The following is a 13,905-nucleotide window of genomic DNA, read 5'->3' as shown; positions in this document are numbered from 1 at the left end:
AGGAGACGGTGATAATGAGAGATGAGTGAAATGGTGGAATGAACAAAGTGGGAGGAAACGGGAGAACCCCGAGAAAACCCACGAGCACGGTGTTTGTCCACCACAAAGTTCACTTGGCGGGGGCTGGGATCGAACCCGGGACCCCAAGCACCAGAGGTGAACGCTCTACCACTGAGCCACCGCGCCCCCATCACGCGCTACTGTCGCCAGGCAGAGCGAAAGACTCGAACCTGTATTCGTCAATAATAAGCGCGATTGTACCTCGCAATTCAAGAGAAACGGCCGGAACTGGTCAACAAAAAGTTTGAAGCTGGCACCGCACACATCTTTCATGTACTGTCAGAAATTGAGAGAACTTGACTGAAGAGGTTTCAATGCATCCACTGTATAACCTGGATCTGGCACTGCCAGACTACAGGCCCATATTTATATATTGCTCGGTCCTGTGCTCTAAATAATTTGCCGCCCCCCAAAACAACCAATGTTAGACTTGAATTCACAGTTTTTGGGGTCGCTGAGATGAATAGTGACAGTTTTAATCCAATTCAACTTCAAGGTCATATTCCACTCTCCAGAAAGAGGATGAGATTTTAAAAGTAATCGAAAACCACAGATATTAATGTTGAATTAATAGATTTAGAGATCGCTGAGTTTAACGGTGTCAGTTTTCATGATGTTCAAGTTCATTCACACCCCTTGGGGTGGGGGTGAGAAAGAATGACTTTTTAAAAATAATCAACTAAGCTATCTACTTAGTAACTACTGTAATTAGAGCGAATTGAACACATTAACAAATTTTTCTCGCGTTTGGGCGGGACTCTGTGGGTTGCTAGTTTTAAATATTACTTTATTGTGAATCTTTTAAAAAATCCAAAATTTTGCCGTCCCCTAAATTCTGCCGCTCTGTGCTCGAGCACAGAATAGCACTTACCTACATGCGGGCCTGCCAGACTATTATTAGTTTCGGTCCCCGCAAAAATCTCTGATTGCTGTTGTTAGTTTCAAAAGGGATCTATAAAATCATGTGTAATTTTTTAAAAACCAAAAACCACAGAATTCTATAGCGACAAGATTATAGGAAAATTGTTTCACAATGTTATTTTCATATAACAATAAATGTGTTCTCCAAAGGCTCAGACATTTACGTATTAATTTATTTATTTATTAACATAATTCTAGATATAGTGTTATACGTGGGTCATTCAATATATAAGTTTCCCTAAGGTATAAAAATGTATTTTTAAGACCCACCTGTAAACTATAGATACACGTGTGGGTGGGTCCTTCCTCTTTTCTCCATGTAATCCTCATTCAGAGTCAGGCGTTTGTCTCACCGTTGCACCAATTTGTCCAAACTATTTGAGAAAAAAAAAATCAGGGCTCTGGCTATTTAGAACTCTCCTCACCTTCAAGTTGACTTCACCACCAGTCGACAGGAGACAAGATCACTTATGTCGAACCTGAACTCTTCAGGGAAACGCAATTCGACATAAGTGACCTGGCCTCTTCTTGATGATAATGCCCACCCTACTCAGCAGCCAAACAAGACAAAATTCAAGAATTAGAGTGGGAACGACTGCTTCCTTTCCATACAGCCTTCGAGTTATTTTGATCTTTTTCCAGTGTTAAGATCTGCATTGCACGGTGAACGTTTCGAAACAGATAAAGAAGTGAAGCGGAGAGTGCTAAATAGCAGAGCCGTGATTTTATGCAAAGGGTTTGGACAAATTGCTGTATCAGTAAGACAAATGCGCGAATCTCAATGGAAATTATGTGGAGACGTGAGGAAGAACCCACCTACACATGTATAAATAGTTTACAATATATCTTAAAAAATACATATTTTACAAGTTAGAGAACGAAGCAATTTTATACCGGAAGCAAGTAACAATGTAACATAAAAAATTCTTAAGGGTGATAAACTAATACCTATAAAGGTACTGTACCAGCACTCGCCTAACCAAATTAAATAAAAATCCTGAACGGAAACTTCATTCCAACTGTTAATCGCGGGGTTGAAACCACAAAACCCTGTGTTTCAAATCGCTCACAATAATCGTCCACCTACGTGGGATCACTAGGGAAGCATATTCTTTGAAAAAAAAAAGTTAAAATCGATGCACCTTTGTCTGTTATACGTGAAGATACCGACAACAAATACACTTGTGTCCAGAAATTAAAGGACATCACAGGAAACTGTCATTTCATACTTGCTTGCTTGCTTTTTTTTTTTTTTTTTTTTTTTTTAGTTTAGCGTCCCCTTCAGCACCAAGGCTATATGAGACGTGAACCTACAGCTTAACGTGGGATCCGAACCACATAAGCTGCCACCATGAATTGAACCCGGATTTCCCACGCCATAGGCGCGTACACTAACCGCTTAGCCACGAGAGAACTGTCACTACATGCGAATGAAGACTGGGGAATGATTTCGATCCGTGTAATCAGATGTATGGGAGAGATACCCAGTGACCATAGCAAATTACACAAACAATAAATGGCGAATGTATGACACCTAATTCGCTTAGGTTCGTCCTGTCAATTGCTCATCGATCCCGTTTGACATCGCTAGAAACGTTCAGTATTGGATCTGATCACCCCAAATGGATATACATATTGCACAGTGTGTTTCCACACTTTGGATAAGGCCATACGGAGTCCGGGATGGTGGATATTGAGTTCCAATCCGACGTCCAAAGGTATTACAGCGGTCAATCCTGGAATCTTGAGCATAGTCGCAAAATTACACTTTAAGCCTGGGGCGTCATTTTGGGCTCCAGGGAGGAGTACCGGTAATTCCCCTCTGAGTTTGATATTTGTATACATTTAGTAATATAGGCCTACCAATTAAAAACCTGAAAATCGAGTGACATCTAGGGGTCCTTCCCAAGCAAAATCTGAAGTGACGCTGCAGCTTCGAGCCACATTCAACTCCACACGCATAGCTCGTTGACCCATGCGAAATGCCATCTAGACGCCTTCTTTGTGCCATCCTCTATACTTATTCAATAAGACATGGCATACGTAACACTTCACTACCAAGCTGGCCTTGCATGTATCACCCACTGATAATTATAATCACGTTCGTTTTGGGCTTGTGATATTTTCTGGCATCAACAAAATGATATTTTCTGGCATGGTGTACCGGAATTTCGACAGAAAAAAAGAAAAAGTAAAGTCTAACTTCTAGACATGAGTCTATGAGTCGAATTGAAAGACCCCTTCATTTTTTGACATTGCTTAAAAAAAATGATCTCTTATTAAATTGAGTTCGTTTACCATTACGTCAGCGTAGTCACTGTGTAAGAATCATACTATTCAACAGAAAATACAATATAACATCTCAATTTGGACACGTCTGTACCCCTAAAATACAATATAACATCTCAATTTGGACACGTCTGTACCCCTCTAATATGGACACTTTCTCGGAACCGGAGAAACTCATATTTGTTTCTATGTATGTAAGCCCCTCCAACCTGGACATCCAGTTCTGATGTGTGCACAGTTATTATTTTCTTTTTTTTTTTCCCACATCGTTCCTTGTAGATGGAAAGATGTGAAAGAATTGCAATGTTCTAATTCTTGTAAGCAAATATTAAGACATTAGGTAAATTTCCTTCCGTTAGTTTGTAACGATAAAATTGTATTTTTTTCATCGATGTGATTTTCCTCAAGAGCCGCCAATGGTTATGACATGATGTTTACTTTCCCCTCTCTCATCCCTTGCAATAAAAGGCATTGTGCTTTGCGATTACAAGCTATGGCTGTCTTGGATTCGAATCTCGCTTAGGTTATTTTCATAGTCTCCTTTAACCTAGAGGAGGTATACACGAGATGTATGTAAGTTATTTCTGGCGCGATTGATTGCTGGCCCTTTGAACGAGAAATTAGCAAAGTTTTATAAAACAAATTTTCACTGTACTATTTCATCCAATACCACATTTCTTCTTCCTAACAATGAATTTAAATTATGTATGTACAGTAGATAAAAATATACAGTATGTATGCGCTGTTAACTACTCAAGATTCCTGGAATAAATTAGAATTCATTGTGAAGAGTTATGTAACGAAAAAAAAAAAAAAAACAGTGACATATACATATCTAATTAACGATTATTTAGAACCGCAACAGCATTTCTATGTAAACGAAAGGCGCAAACAAAAATGTTTTTCATTTACTCGTATGCCACCAAGGTCTTTCAGCATACACGTAAAAGTCTTACCAAATGAACGAAATAAAAGAGTTTATTAACCAGCGTTATCGGCTACATTGAGACTATTGGACCTTTTCATTTCAAGATTATTATTTCTGAACTAGCTATATTTTCTCTCTTCCTAATCTATGAACTTGTTTCTTTTTTTTTTTTCTTTCTTTTAATAATACAGATAACATTAGACCTTTCGATAAATAGGCCAAACGTTAAGATAATATTCAATGCGTCCTTCTGTGAAGATTCTTTCGAAAACTAATGAGAAGCCACACACAAAGCATCGTCTATTTTCTTTCTTTCTTTCTTCCTTTTTCTCTCTCTTTTTTTTAGTTCCTTTAATTTGAGTTTCTAACCTTCCAAAACTGATTGAGCAAACACAGCTAAGAGAGAAGCCTAAAAAGAGTCATAATAGAAACTGCCACCATGTAATTTGTCTCACATGGCAACTTTTCATGCACTATAATCTCAAGAATTAAACTCTGTAGCATCACAGTTCAAGAAGGGCTATTGGGAGTTGAGTTATTTTAACGTTCCTTTCAGCAGCGAGGCTATATAAGAGGGACCTACTGATTAACGTGGAATCGAATCCGGGTCTCCCACGTCAAAGGTGCGTACACTAACCACTTAGCCACGAAGGAGCTAGGATATTTTGAACAATGTTGCTTTTATTTATGCAATGTGTAGTCAGTATATATAAGCCTACATGTCGTAGCTCTAGCTTTCTATATACTGTACCACAGTTAGCTTCCTACCTTCTCTTGTCCTTGTTTGTCTTTTCTCTTTCAATTGCACCTTTCACTAGAAATACAATTTATTCTACGATGTCCAGTTTATTGTTCTCTTTAATTATTCCCATACTCTTCTTCACTCCTCCATTTTTCTATTGTTTTTTCATTCCTCACAGCTAATTTTCTGACATTCTTCCAAACACACTTCAAACAATATTCTTATTTTCCCTACTCTTTTGTGAGTTTATGTTTGTCCCGACATTTTACAGCCATTTTTTCCTCTTCTTTCTTTCTCTTTAGTGCAGGTATTAAAAATATACGGCATCATAAGCCATTTTTCACACAAAGTAGTGAAAGGGAATGGGATACTATGCATTCTGATTGTTCATTCAGTTATCCTTATTTATTTCTAATTAAAAAAAAAAAAGTAAATCTGTAATTATGTCCATCCAGCTGCACGATTGATGCCTGGGATAGAATCACCAAATTAGGCACTCTATCGTCACTGACAGGTGACTTCAACCGCAAACGGAGAAACTTCCATGCACCACGGTCATCAGCTTAGAGGTCTGTACGGGCTGGGGCCTACAAAGCATGTATCACTTCGGGCTCGGGCCGTAATTTTTTAAAATATATAACCATGTTTCTCGGGTCCTTTTTAGGCGTAACTTGGTAAATATACCGTACAACGATATTTTTCGAACCGTTCTTTCTCGAGAACTTCTAAAGCACAACTGCAAAATTAAATTTCTAATTGCTGTAAATAAAAATACAATTTTGCGTTAATTATTAAATTTCTGTAATTCGGGCCTATTTCGGGCTCATTTGATTATCACACCGGCTCGGGGCGAGCACTAGTCTAAAGGTGAAAATACATTTCGGAGTCGGGTCGGGCCTCACATTATAAATTCACGGGCCGGGCCAGGCTAAAAATTCCTGCCAGTGCAGACCTCTACGATCAGCTAGCCTCTTTGTCTTCACGTGCCGATTTCTGCTCTACTATCATCCGTCAACTGCAGTTTCTTTCGCCTCCTCTCTCTCTCTTTTGTTCTACTGTACCTTCTGTAATGACACTGAGTATACAACTTCTTCTTAGCCAGTATACCACTCAGTTTCTCTTCCTTTCTCTAATTATTCTAACGTTGTTCTTTCTCTTCTATTGCTATTACTCTCTCATTGATTTTCCGCTCGACCCAACTTCTTCTTTTTAAATACTCACATGTGAAACACCAAGTCATTTCTTCCTGTTTCTGTGTAGTGTCCATGTATCTGCCCCGTAAAGTTATGGAATATTTGATGAATCTTTTTCTGTTTCTAAACACTTCCTTCGCCATTCATATCCTGGCTTTTGTTTTCATTTTTGCACTTGATATCTTCACGAGCAATTACTAGGAGATACCGAAAACTAGACAGTCACCTGTCCTACTTCCCCCTCCCCCTTCTACTACTGTATTTGACACTAACCGTTTTAGTCCAATCATCATTGCTCTTGTTTTTCTAATGTTTATTTTCATCTCACATTTCTTGGTTTTCCTAAAATCTTTTAACATCTTATTAATTTTACTTTTCATATTCCGCAATAAGCATAATATCATTTGCTAACAGAATACTTTATTTATTTTTTTTTTTTTTCATCCTATCTTCTACAGAAATGCCGACTTCCTTACGTAAAACTCTTTCGCTCTTTCTTGTACCTAGACATTTATAATGTTGGTTGGAAGCAGCACCTTGTCTCATCCCCTTTCCAACTGTACTCATTTCTTCCCATATTCTAACACTTGTTAGTTATATATATATATATATATATATATATATATATATATATATATATATATATATATATATATATATATATATATTAATACAGCATATATACATTTCGATCTTCTTTAGACTTTTCGTCAATAATTCCAAGTTTACTCGTTCAAAAGCCATTTCTAGATGAACAAAAACTATTTTTATCCTCCATTATGCTTTCACAATGGAGATACAAAGCCTTAAATAAAATCAAGAGGAATGACTCCAGTCTCTAAACAGTACGCCCCGTCTCAAATGATATCGCTGCTGTGAAAAGGGCCTTCAAATCCTGACCAATAAATTAATCACTCTTCCAATGAATAGACATAATTCAGTAACTATTAATGTGTTAATTTTTGTTACAGCACAGTTTCAAAGAGCTCCATTGTGGTTAAATGGTCAGCAAACGTTTCGATTTTCGGATTCGATTTTCGGTGAGAGTTTATGTGGTTCGGATCCCACGTTAAGTTGTAGGTCTACGTCATATATAACATCAGTGTTGAAAGAGAAGCTAAACTTTCAACCAACCATAGCTTCAAAAAATCAAACCAGTGGCGTAGCATTGGCATGGCGTTTATAAAAATGGGTAGTTTTTTCTCTCTCTTAAATAAATAAAGTCCCTACAATAACCAATATAAGGGGAACACCTAACAGCAATATTGTTAATCATCTCAACGTTTGAGTAGAATAAAAGTGCGGAACGTATTACGCACAGTTAGACATAGCAGTACCAACATCTTATTACACTGATCGCTTGTTTCAAGTTCCGTAGTAATTTATGGGATCTTATAAATTACGTGATCTTATAAGCTATAGCGTGAGGCCATTTTCCTTAGGACCTCATAAGCACAGCTGAAGAATAATTTCAAAAATTCACTACCGTGTTCTATCAACTTTTCTTATTTTTCATATGCTGTCGCTGCTTTTTGAGTTTCTTCTAGCTCAGTCTTGTCTTTTTCCTGCTTTATATGCTGATTCCACTCTCCGATGTTACCATCAAACACTCTCTCCGCTCCACATTCTTCTACGATTTCTTGGTCTTCTCTTCGTTTCTATCATCATTGTATTCCTTCTAGTGTAATTCTCGTCCCTTTTCAAAGCTATCTCGGACGTGCCTACAAATCTACTACCTTTATTGTGCTCCTTCATTCACAAAGGAAATATCAGTTCGTCTTCTCCCAAACAAAAATTTTGGATACGTTAATGTTAGATTGATACTGACTCTTGTACAGTATTTGGTTTTAAGTCCTAGTACACTCTCTAGGTTTGATTGTATTAAACTAAAAGCCATGTCCTTATCCTATTTGGTTTTAGATCCTATACGATTTGAAAGCGAGAAATCATTCTGACCAAATGACGCTTCATACGAAAATATTCGTCCATAAGAGCCTTCCTTCCTTCCTCTCCTTTTCAAACATAATGAAACAATTTACGTGAAGCAAAGCAACCTTGAACTAAAAGCCAACTAACCTGGACAAGGTCAGCTTCTGCAAAACTTTTACTTTCATGCATGAAGCTTTCTGCTTTCCCTTAACAAACTGCTGAAGCGAAGAAACGAAATGCTTTATTTACAAACAATAAAATACCATTTAATAGTTTTATTTTGACAAGTAATACCACTGCATAGTAACGATTTGTTTACTAACATAAGATTCTGCACGATTAATCGTGTATGAAAGCAAACTTTCTCTTTTCATATCATGCGTTCGTACTATGTCTAATATGATAAAATAGTCTACAGTTAATTACATACCTTCTGTGTAGCGCCTCACGATTGCTGTTTTACCTGTAAAGACAAAAGAAAATTCGTCACAAAGGCATTGGCATATGATCTTTAAATTCAGTAAACTTCCACTTTGATTATACTATTTCAGTAAAGCAATTACTTCAGAGGAATCCTAGAAGAATATTTCTCTCCCTTTGAATTTTAGAACTCCTCTCAACGGAACTACAACTATTTTATCTATTTGCAATACTTTAGTGTCTTCCCTGTTACAAGAATGGAGGCCAAGATGGCTAGGGCATGTAAAACGAAGAACCGACGGCTATGTCGGAAAGAGAATTGGAAAGCTGGAAGTACAAGGTAAAAGGAAGAGGGGAAAACTCATGATAAGACGGAAGGACAAGATACAAAGTGATCTGAAAGAAAGGGAATGGAGAATAGTGGACATCCAGGATAAAGGTGAATGGAGAAAAACAATCGAAGACGGGAACACTAATCTCATATAAACGGAAAAGACTGAGACAAAGAAGAAAAATATTATTACTTATTTGTTATATTTGAGAAAATAATAATAAAACAAAATAAAATATGTAGTATATTAATGGTCCATTTCAAAGAGGATATTTCATTTCAAGGTCGTGGAATCGTTCTTAATACCTTAAAAAAGCTATAAAAGATACTAAAATGTGCCAACAGCAGAGATTATTCGCATTATCACCTAGATTTACAAGTAATATGTGCTTCACAATTGACATTAAGTATACCACCGTTAGGAGATGTATGTGTCACCTTTAGAAGACAAACAATACATAAATCTGCTAGTTTATATATATATATATATATATATATATATATATATATATATATATATATATATATATATATATATATATATATATATATATATATATATATATATATACAGGCGCGAATCCAAGCGGGGCTATAGCCCCCACCTTGACGTTTAGGTTTACACTGGATAAAATGGGCTTCAATCCTGCTTTACACTGGATAAAGCGGCAAACTATGCTTTAGCCCCTCCCTTGATCATATCCTGGATCCGCCACTATATTACAAACAGCACAAAGAAATAATCTGATCTAACAGAATAAAATGTGTATATATATGCTTATAAATTATTATTGTCAACAGATTATTTCACTTGTCAGCATCATATAAATTAATTTTTCTCTAGAACCAGGACGTCCATACAGGCGAACTAGGCAGCCTCCTATGGCAACACATTTTAGGAGTGCTTTTTTTCTTCTTCTTCTTCTTTGCGAAGAGTATAACATCATTAGCTAGCACGGGTAACTTCACAATACAAGCTCCAACTAAGTATCGATACGTAAAACTTCTTTAAAAGGGTAGTCGAGTAGTGTCGGGTCAGTATAGGGTGAGGAAACTTTGAACCCATTTTGTTAAAAAATTAATTGAATGTAATTCCTCATGCCTGCGTAAAGATATCAGGATAAAGATGGAACGGGCTTTGTAAAGTTTAATCGAGACAATAATTATTACAACAAGCTTTATAAAAGCACTATGTTTGCTACCATATACGTGAAGAAAGCTTCACCGCGCATTTGGTCGTTGATCGAGTATATATATATATATATATATATATATATATATATATATATATATATATATATATATATATATATATATATAGAGAGAGAGAGAGAGAGAGAGAGAGAGAGTTAGTTTAGGTAAAGGCCCTTTACCTAAACAAGAAAGGGTAATATCTCTAAATCAGGAGACTCTAAATCTCACAGAGGATGGCGAAATATTTTTCAGCTAGCCTGTCAAAATACCTATGGCCGGTCCTGATTATAATTTACCTTCAAGCATGTTATGTTCTGCTTGATGTTAATTGTTACATTTTTTCAAAATGCTATAGTTAAACAAAAATTGAAGATTAAAGTTAATTATGTATTATTTTCGGATGTAGGACCTATATCTCGTTAAATATACTGTGTTTTGTATAAGGATATACTTCAGTATCAGTTTGAACTTTTAGCTTGGTTAGCATACAGCATCAAATTTTATGTTTACAAAAAAAGTATTTTTTTCGAAAACTACGCACAAGGATTCACATACTGTATGAGGTGTGTTCAAAAAGTATCGAACCTTATTTTTTTCATGGATGAACCAATAAAGCGCGGGATACTTTCTTCAATGTAGATGCAGAGGGGGACACTCATGCACAGTCGTGAATTTTTTCCCACTAGCAGAAAGATGGCAGTCCAATGAAGACGTGAGCGGTGGTCGGATTTCAGTTTTTAACAGAAAAACTTGAGCAGTGATACTGCATCAAATTTCACCAGAAGCTTGGCGGTACCCCCAAGTGGAAACCATTCGCAAGATTTGGGAACGATGCTATGCAAGGATGTTATAAAATAGAGGATCTGCCCATACGTATCTTCATCATATGAACTCAATGAAGTCGAAAAACAATAGAGCATTGTCTGAGCCAGCACGTCTGATTGTCTACTCTCGTTTCCGCCATGCTTGTTGGCTCGAAACATTGTGATCTTAGTGGCGCGGAGTGTGCAGAGCAGGTGTGGCGAAGCTGTGACGTATGGCTTCACGATTTTGTTGAATGGGCAGATCCTCTATTTTTATAACATCCTTGATACCATGAGCAGCTCACGAATAAAGGAGTGGAATAAACGCTTCAAAGGTAGCCACACATCGGTGGATAGTGAACCACGTTTAGGTAGGCCCTCAACAAGCTGACAAGACAATGTTATTGAGCAAGTGTGGACTGTGGTCTTGTAGGACCGTCACATCACAGTCTGAGAAATTGCGAACGATGTAGGGGTAAGCACCGGCTCAGTACATTCAATTTTGAACGAGAATTTGGGCATAGGAAAGTTTTCGCGAAATTTGTACCAAAGCTGCCAACAATGGAGCAGAAACAATAGCGTCTGAACATCGCACAGGGCATGCTGGACAATGCAAACGGTGACCCAATTTTCTGAGCACCGTGATCATAGGCGATAAAACATAGGTTTATGAGTCCGACACGATTTGAGTTAAGAGAAGGTATCATGCGGAATGTGACGGTACGACTGCTCAGCATTCTATAAACAGCATTTCAGAAGTGGTTGCAACAATGGCAGAAGCGCTAGGAGAAGTGTGTACATTACCAATGAGACTACTTTGAGGGGGATTAGGGTTTCGGATTTCCAAATCAGTAAATGTATTTTTGCCAACCAAAGGTTCGATAGTTTTTGAACACACCTCGTATATCATTTTGTTCAGCTCAGTATGATCTATCGCAGCGTTTCCTAACCTTTTCCAACTTGCGGCACACTACGGATGTAACTTGAATTCTCGCGGCGCACTCATAGATATTATTATTTGTAAATATAAAACTAGTATTTTTTCTGCGATTATTGATCTCCTTCTCACAGAGAAGAAAGCTCAATCACTGTTTTTTTCCCCGTGGTAAATTATTATGCTTATTTTTCATTCTAATTTAAAAATATAAAACAATTGCAATGAAATATTGGACTCAGGTTTTTAAAACTAAGCTTTCTTGTTCGAAAACTGTATCCAACCTTTCACTAAGAAGTAAGATCACTAAATAACGAACGAACAAACAAATCTTTTTTACTTTTAAAATACAAATGTATTTAATTTGTCGAAAGGATTGAATGTTATTTTAAATTTTCAAGTTACAAAATAGTCTGCAACAATAAAGAAGCAATAATAGTCACAACAATGATAACCAATATATATTTTCAACATTAAAAATGTACAGAAAAGTAACACGGTATGAAACTTAAAGTTGTAGATTCATAGTAGAGGTTCATAGTAATGTGAAATAAAAATATACATTTTTCCTTCGTCTTGCAATTTGATTGCTATAGAATTAATAATTTGCTTCGACTTCCTCGCGGCACACTAGCGGCCCATTCACGGCACACCAGTGTGCCGCGGCGCACCGGTTGGGAAACGCTGATCTATCGAATGGTATGTCTCACCTTCGACCATTTTTTTTTTTTTCGTTAAACGCTAATCATATTGTAGGTTAAAAGCTAACACGAGGTGAAATTTATCATATTTCGTGCAGACTACTGCACTTACCTCTTCTCTACTCTGAAGTTTTGCGAGTTCCATTTTTTTTTTTTTTTTTTATAACGTGTGTTTATACATTACAAGTAGCTATCGATTTGTATTTTGCATGCGATTGGAACACCATTCAAAAATCAGTCCACACTTCACGTTTCTCTACAGCTAGCTTTTGTTAAAAGATCTATCTAGTCATAACAGATTAGTTACCAAACAAAATTCTCGACATTGAGCAATGTAAACAAAATCATTGGCGCAGATTGTGTCGGAAATATTTGTTTATTCTTCTTATTATTACTGTTATTATTTGTAAGTCTGTGAGGTAGTTTTACAGTCGTTGAAATAAAATAACAATCAATTAATTAATCGATATAGGCAAACATCAAGAAACGGTAAAAATTATTTACATTTACCAAAACTCTCTTAACAAAAAAAGCATTTTATAATACTCACCAACACCGTAATCGCCAATTATAAGAAACTTGAATAACTTTTCCCGTGGTGCACATTCTCCATTCACAGCAGAATTTGGTGAAATTTCTTCAAACTTTTTGGATGTCATTTCGTCGTCACGAAGCAAAACATCACGTGCTCAAAAAGACAGAACTGAAAAATATATATTTTTGTGTCTTCTTAATTATCACGTCGCGTTAAGAAAATACACACAGACTCACAACTATTCACTTATTTTTTGGTAAAAATGAAAAATCACTTCTACAATTAAGTAAGGTAAACGCGAGATGATTATTATTGTTAAACCACATAGGTATGTTATTGATGAGCACACGCAAAACACTTGTCACATCGTCAGCTGAGAAAACGTATTGCCTTCGCTCGCGCGCTGTATTACACTAGATCTGTTCTGCTGTTATCGTAACAGTGAAGTTTGATGTAAGGTTAAGTGTGGAAAGGGCAGAGGAGTGAGAAGAGAGGGTTATGCTGTACTGCGCCTGCTTCCTCTGTCTGGTATATGTTGCCAGCGGCGAACAGCTGTGCTAGGCGATTACTGGTCCGTGACATTGAACCAACTTTGTCATAATGACAGGTGCGAAGAGGAAACAATTCAGAATTCATTGTCTTGGAATACAAATCAAGTCTATGTTATCCTTCCCACTAATCTTTCATTTTTTTAGTGTTTATTTAATAGACAATAAAAATATCAAGGGTGAAAACAAAAAAAAAAAAAAAAGTATATACCGGTAAGCCATTGTAGAAAAAAGTATAAACTAATACTTGTTTATAGGTTTCTTGCTTGAAATTTAGTGGTCTTTTTTCAGCAACAAGGTTATGAACGATGACACCTGTGAGATCCGAAGAGTAGCGACGAAATCAGTTCAGAGTGTATAACAGATTCTACACAGAG

The 13,905-nt window shown here is 36.7% G+C and overlaps 1 protein-coding gene across 1 annotated transcript in view; it reads right to left on the bottom strand.

Moving 5' to 3' along the window:
* LOC145694922 (ras-related protein Rab-32-like) overlaps positions 1-13,566 on the bottom strand; it is a 100,562-nt gene extending 86,996 nt beyond the window's left edge. Inside the window, exons 1-2 of the mRNA XM_081771692.1 lie at positions 12,996-13,566; positions 8,493-8,525 (exon numbers count right to left, since the gene is read on the bottom strand). Of these exons, the coding sequence (XP_081627818.1) occupies positions 8,493-8,525; positions 12,996-13,104 (142 nt within the window). The 5' untranslated portion in view covers positions 13,105-13,566. The remainder of the gene's footprint in view (positions 1-8,492; positions 8,526-12,995) is intronic.
* Between the last annotated feature and the right edge of the window lie 339 nt (positions 13,567-13,905).

The sequence above is a fragment of the Thermobia domestica genome, chromosome 9 (assembly GCF_964235325.1).
Source record: "Thermobia domestica chromosome 9, izTheDome1.hap1.1, whole genome shotgun sequence".
NCBI lineage: Eukaryota > Metazoa > Arthropoda > Insecta > Zygentoma > Lepismatidae > Thermobia > Thermobia domestica.
This window is presented reverse-complemented; position numbering and strand designations above follow the sequence as displayed.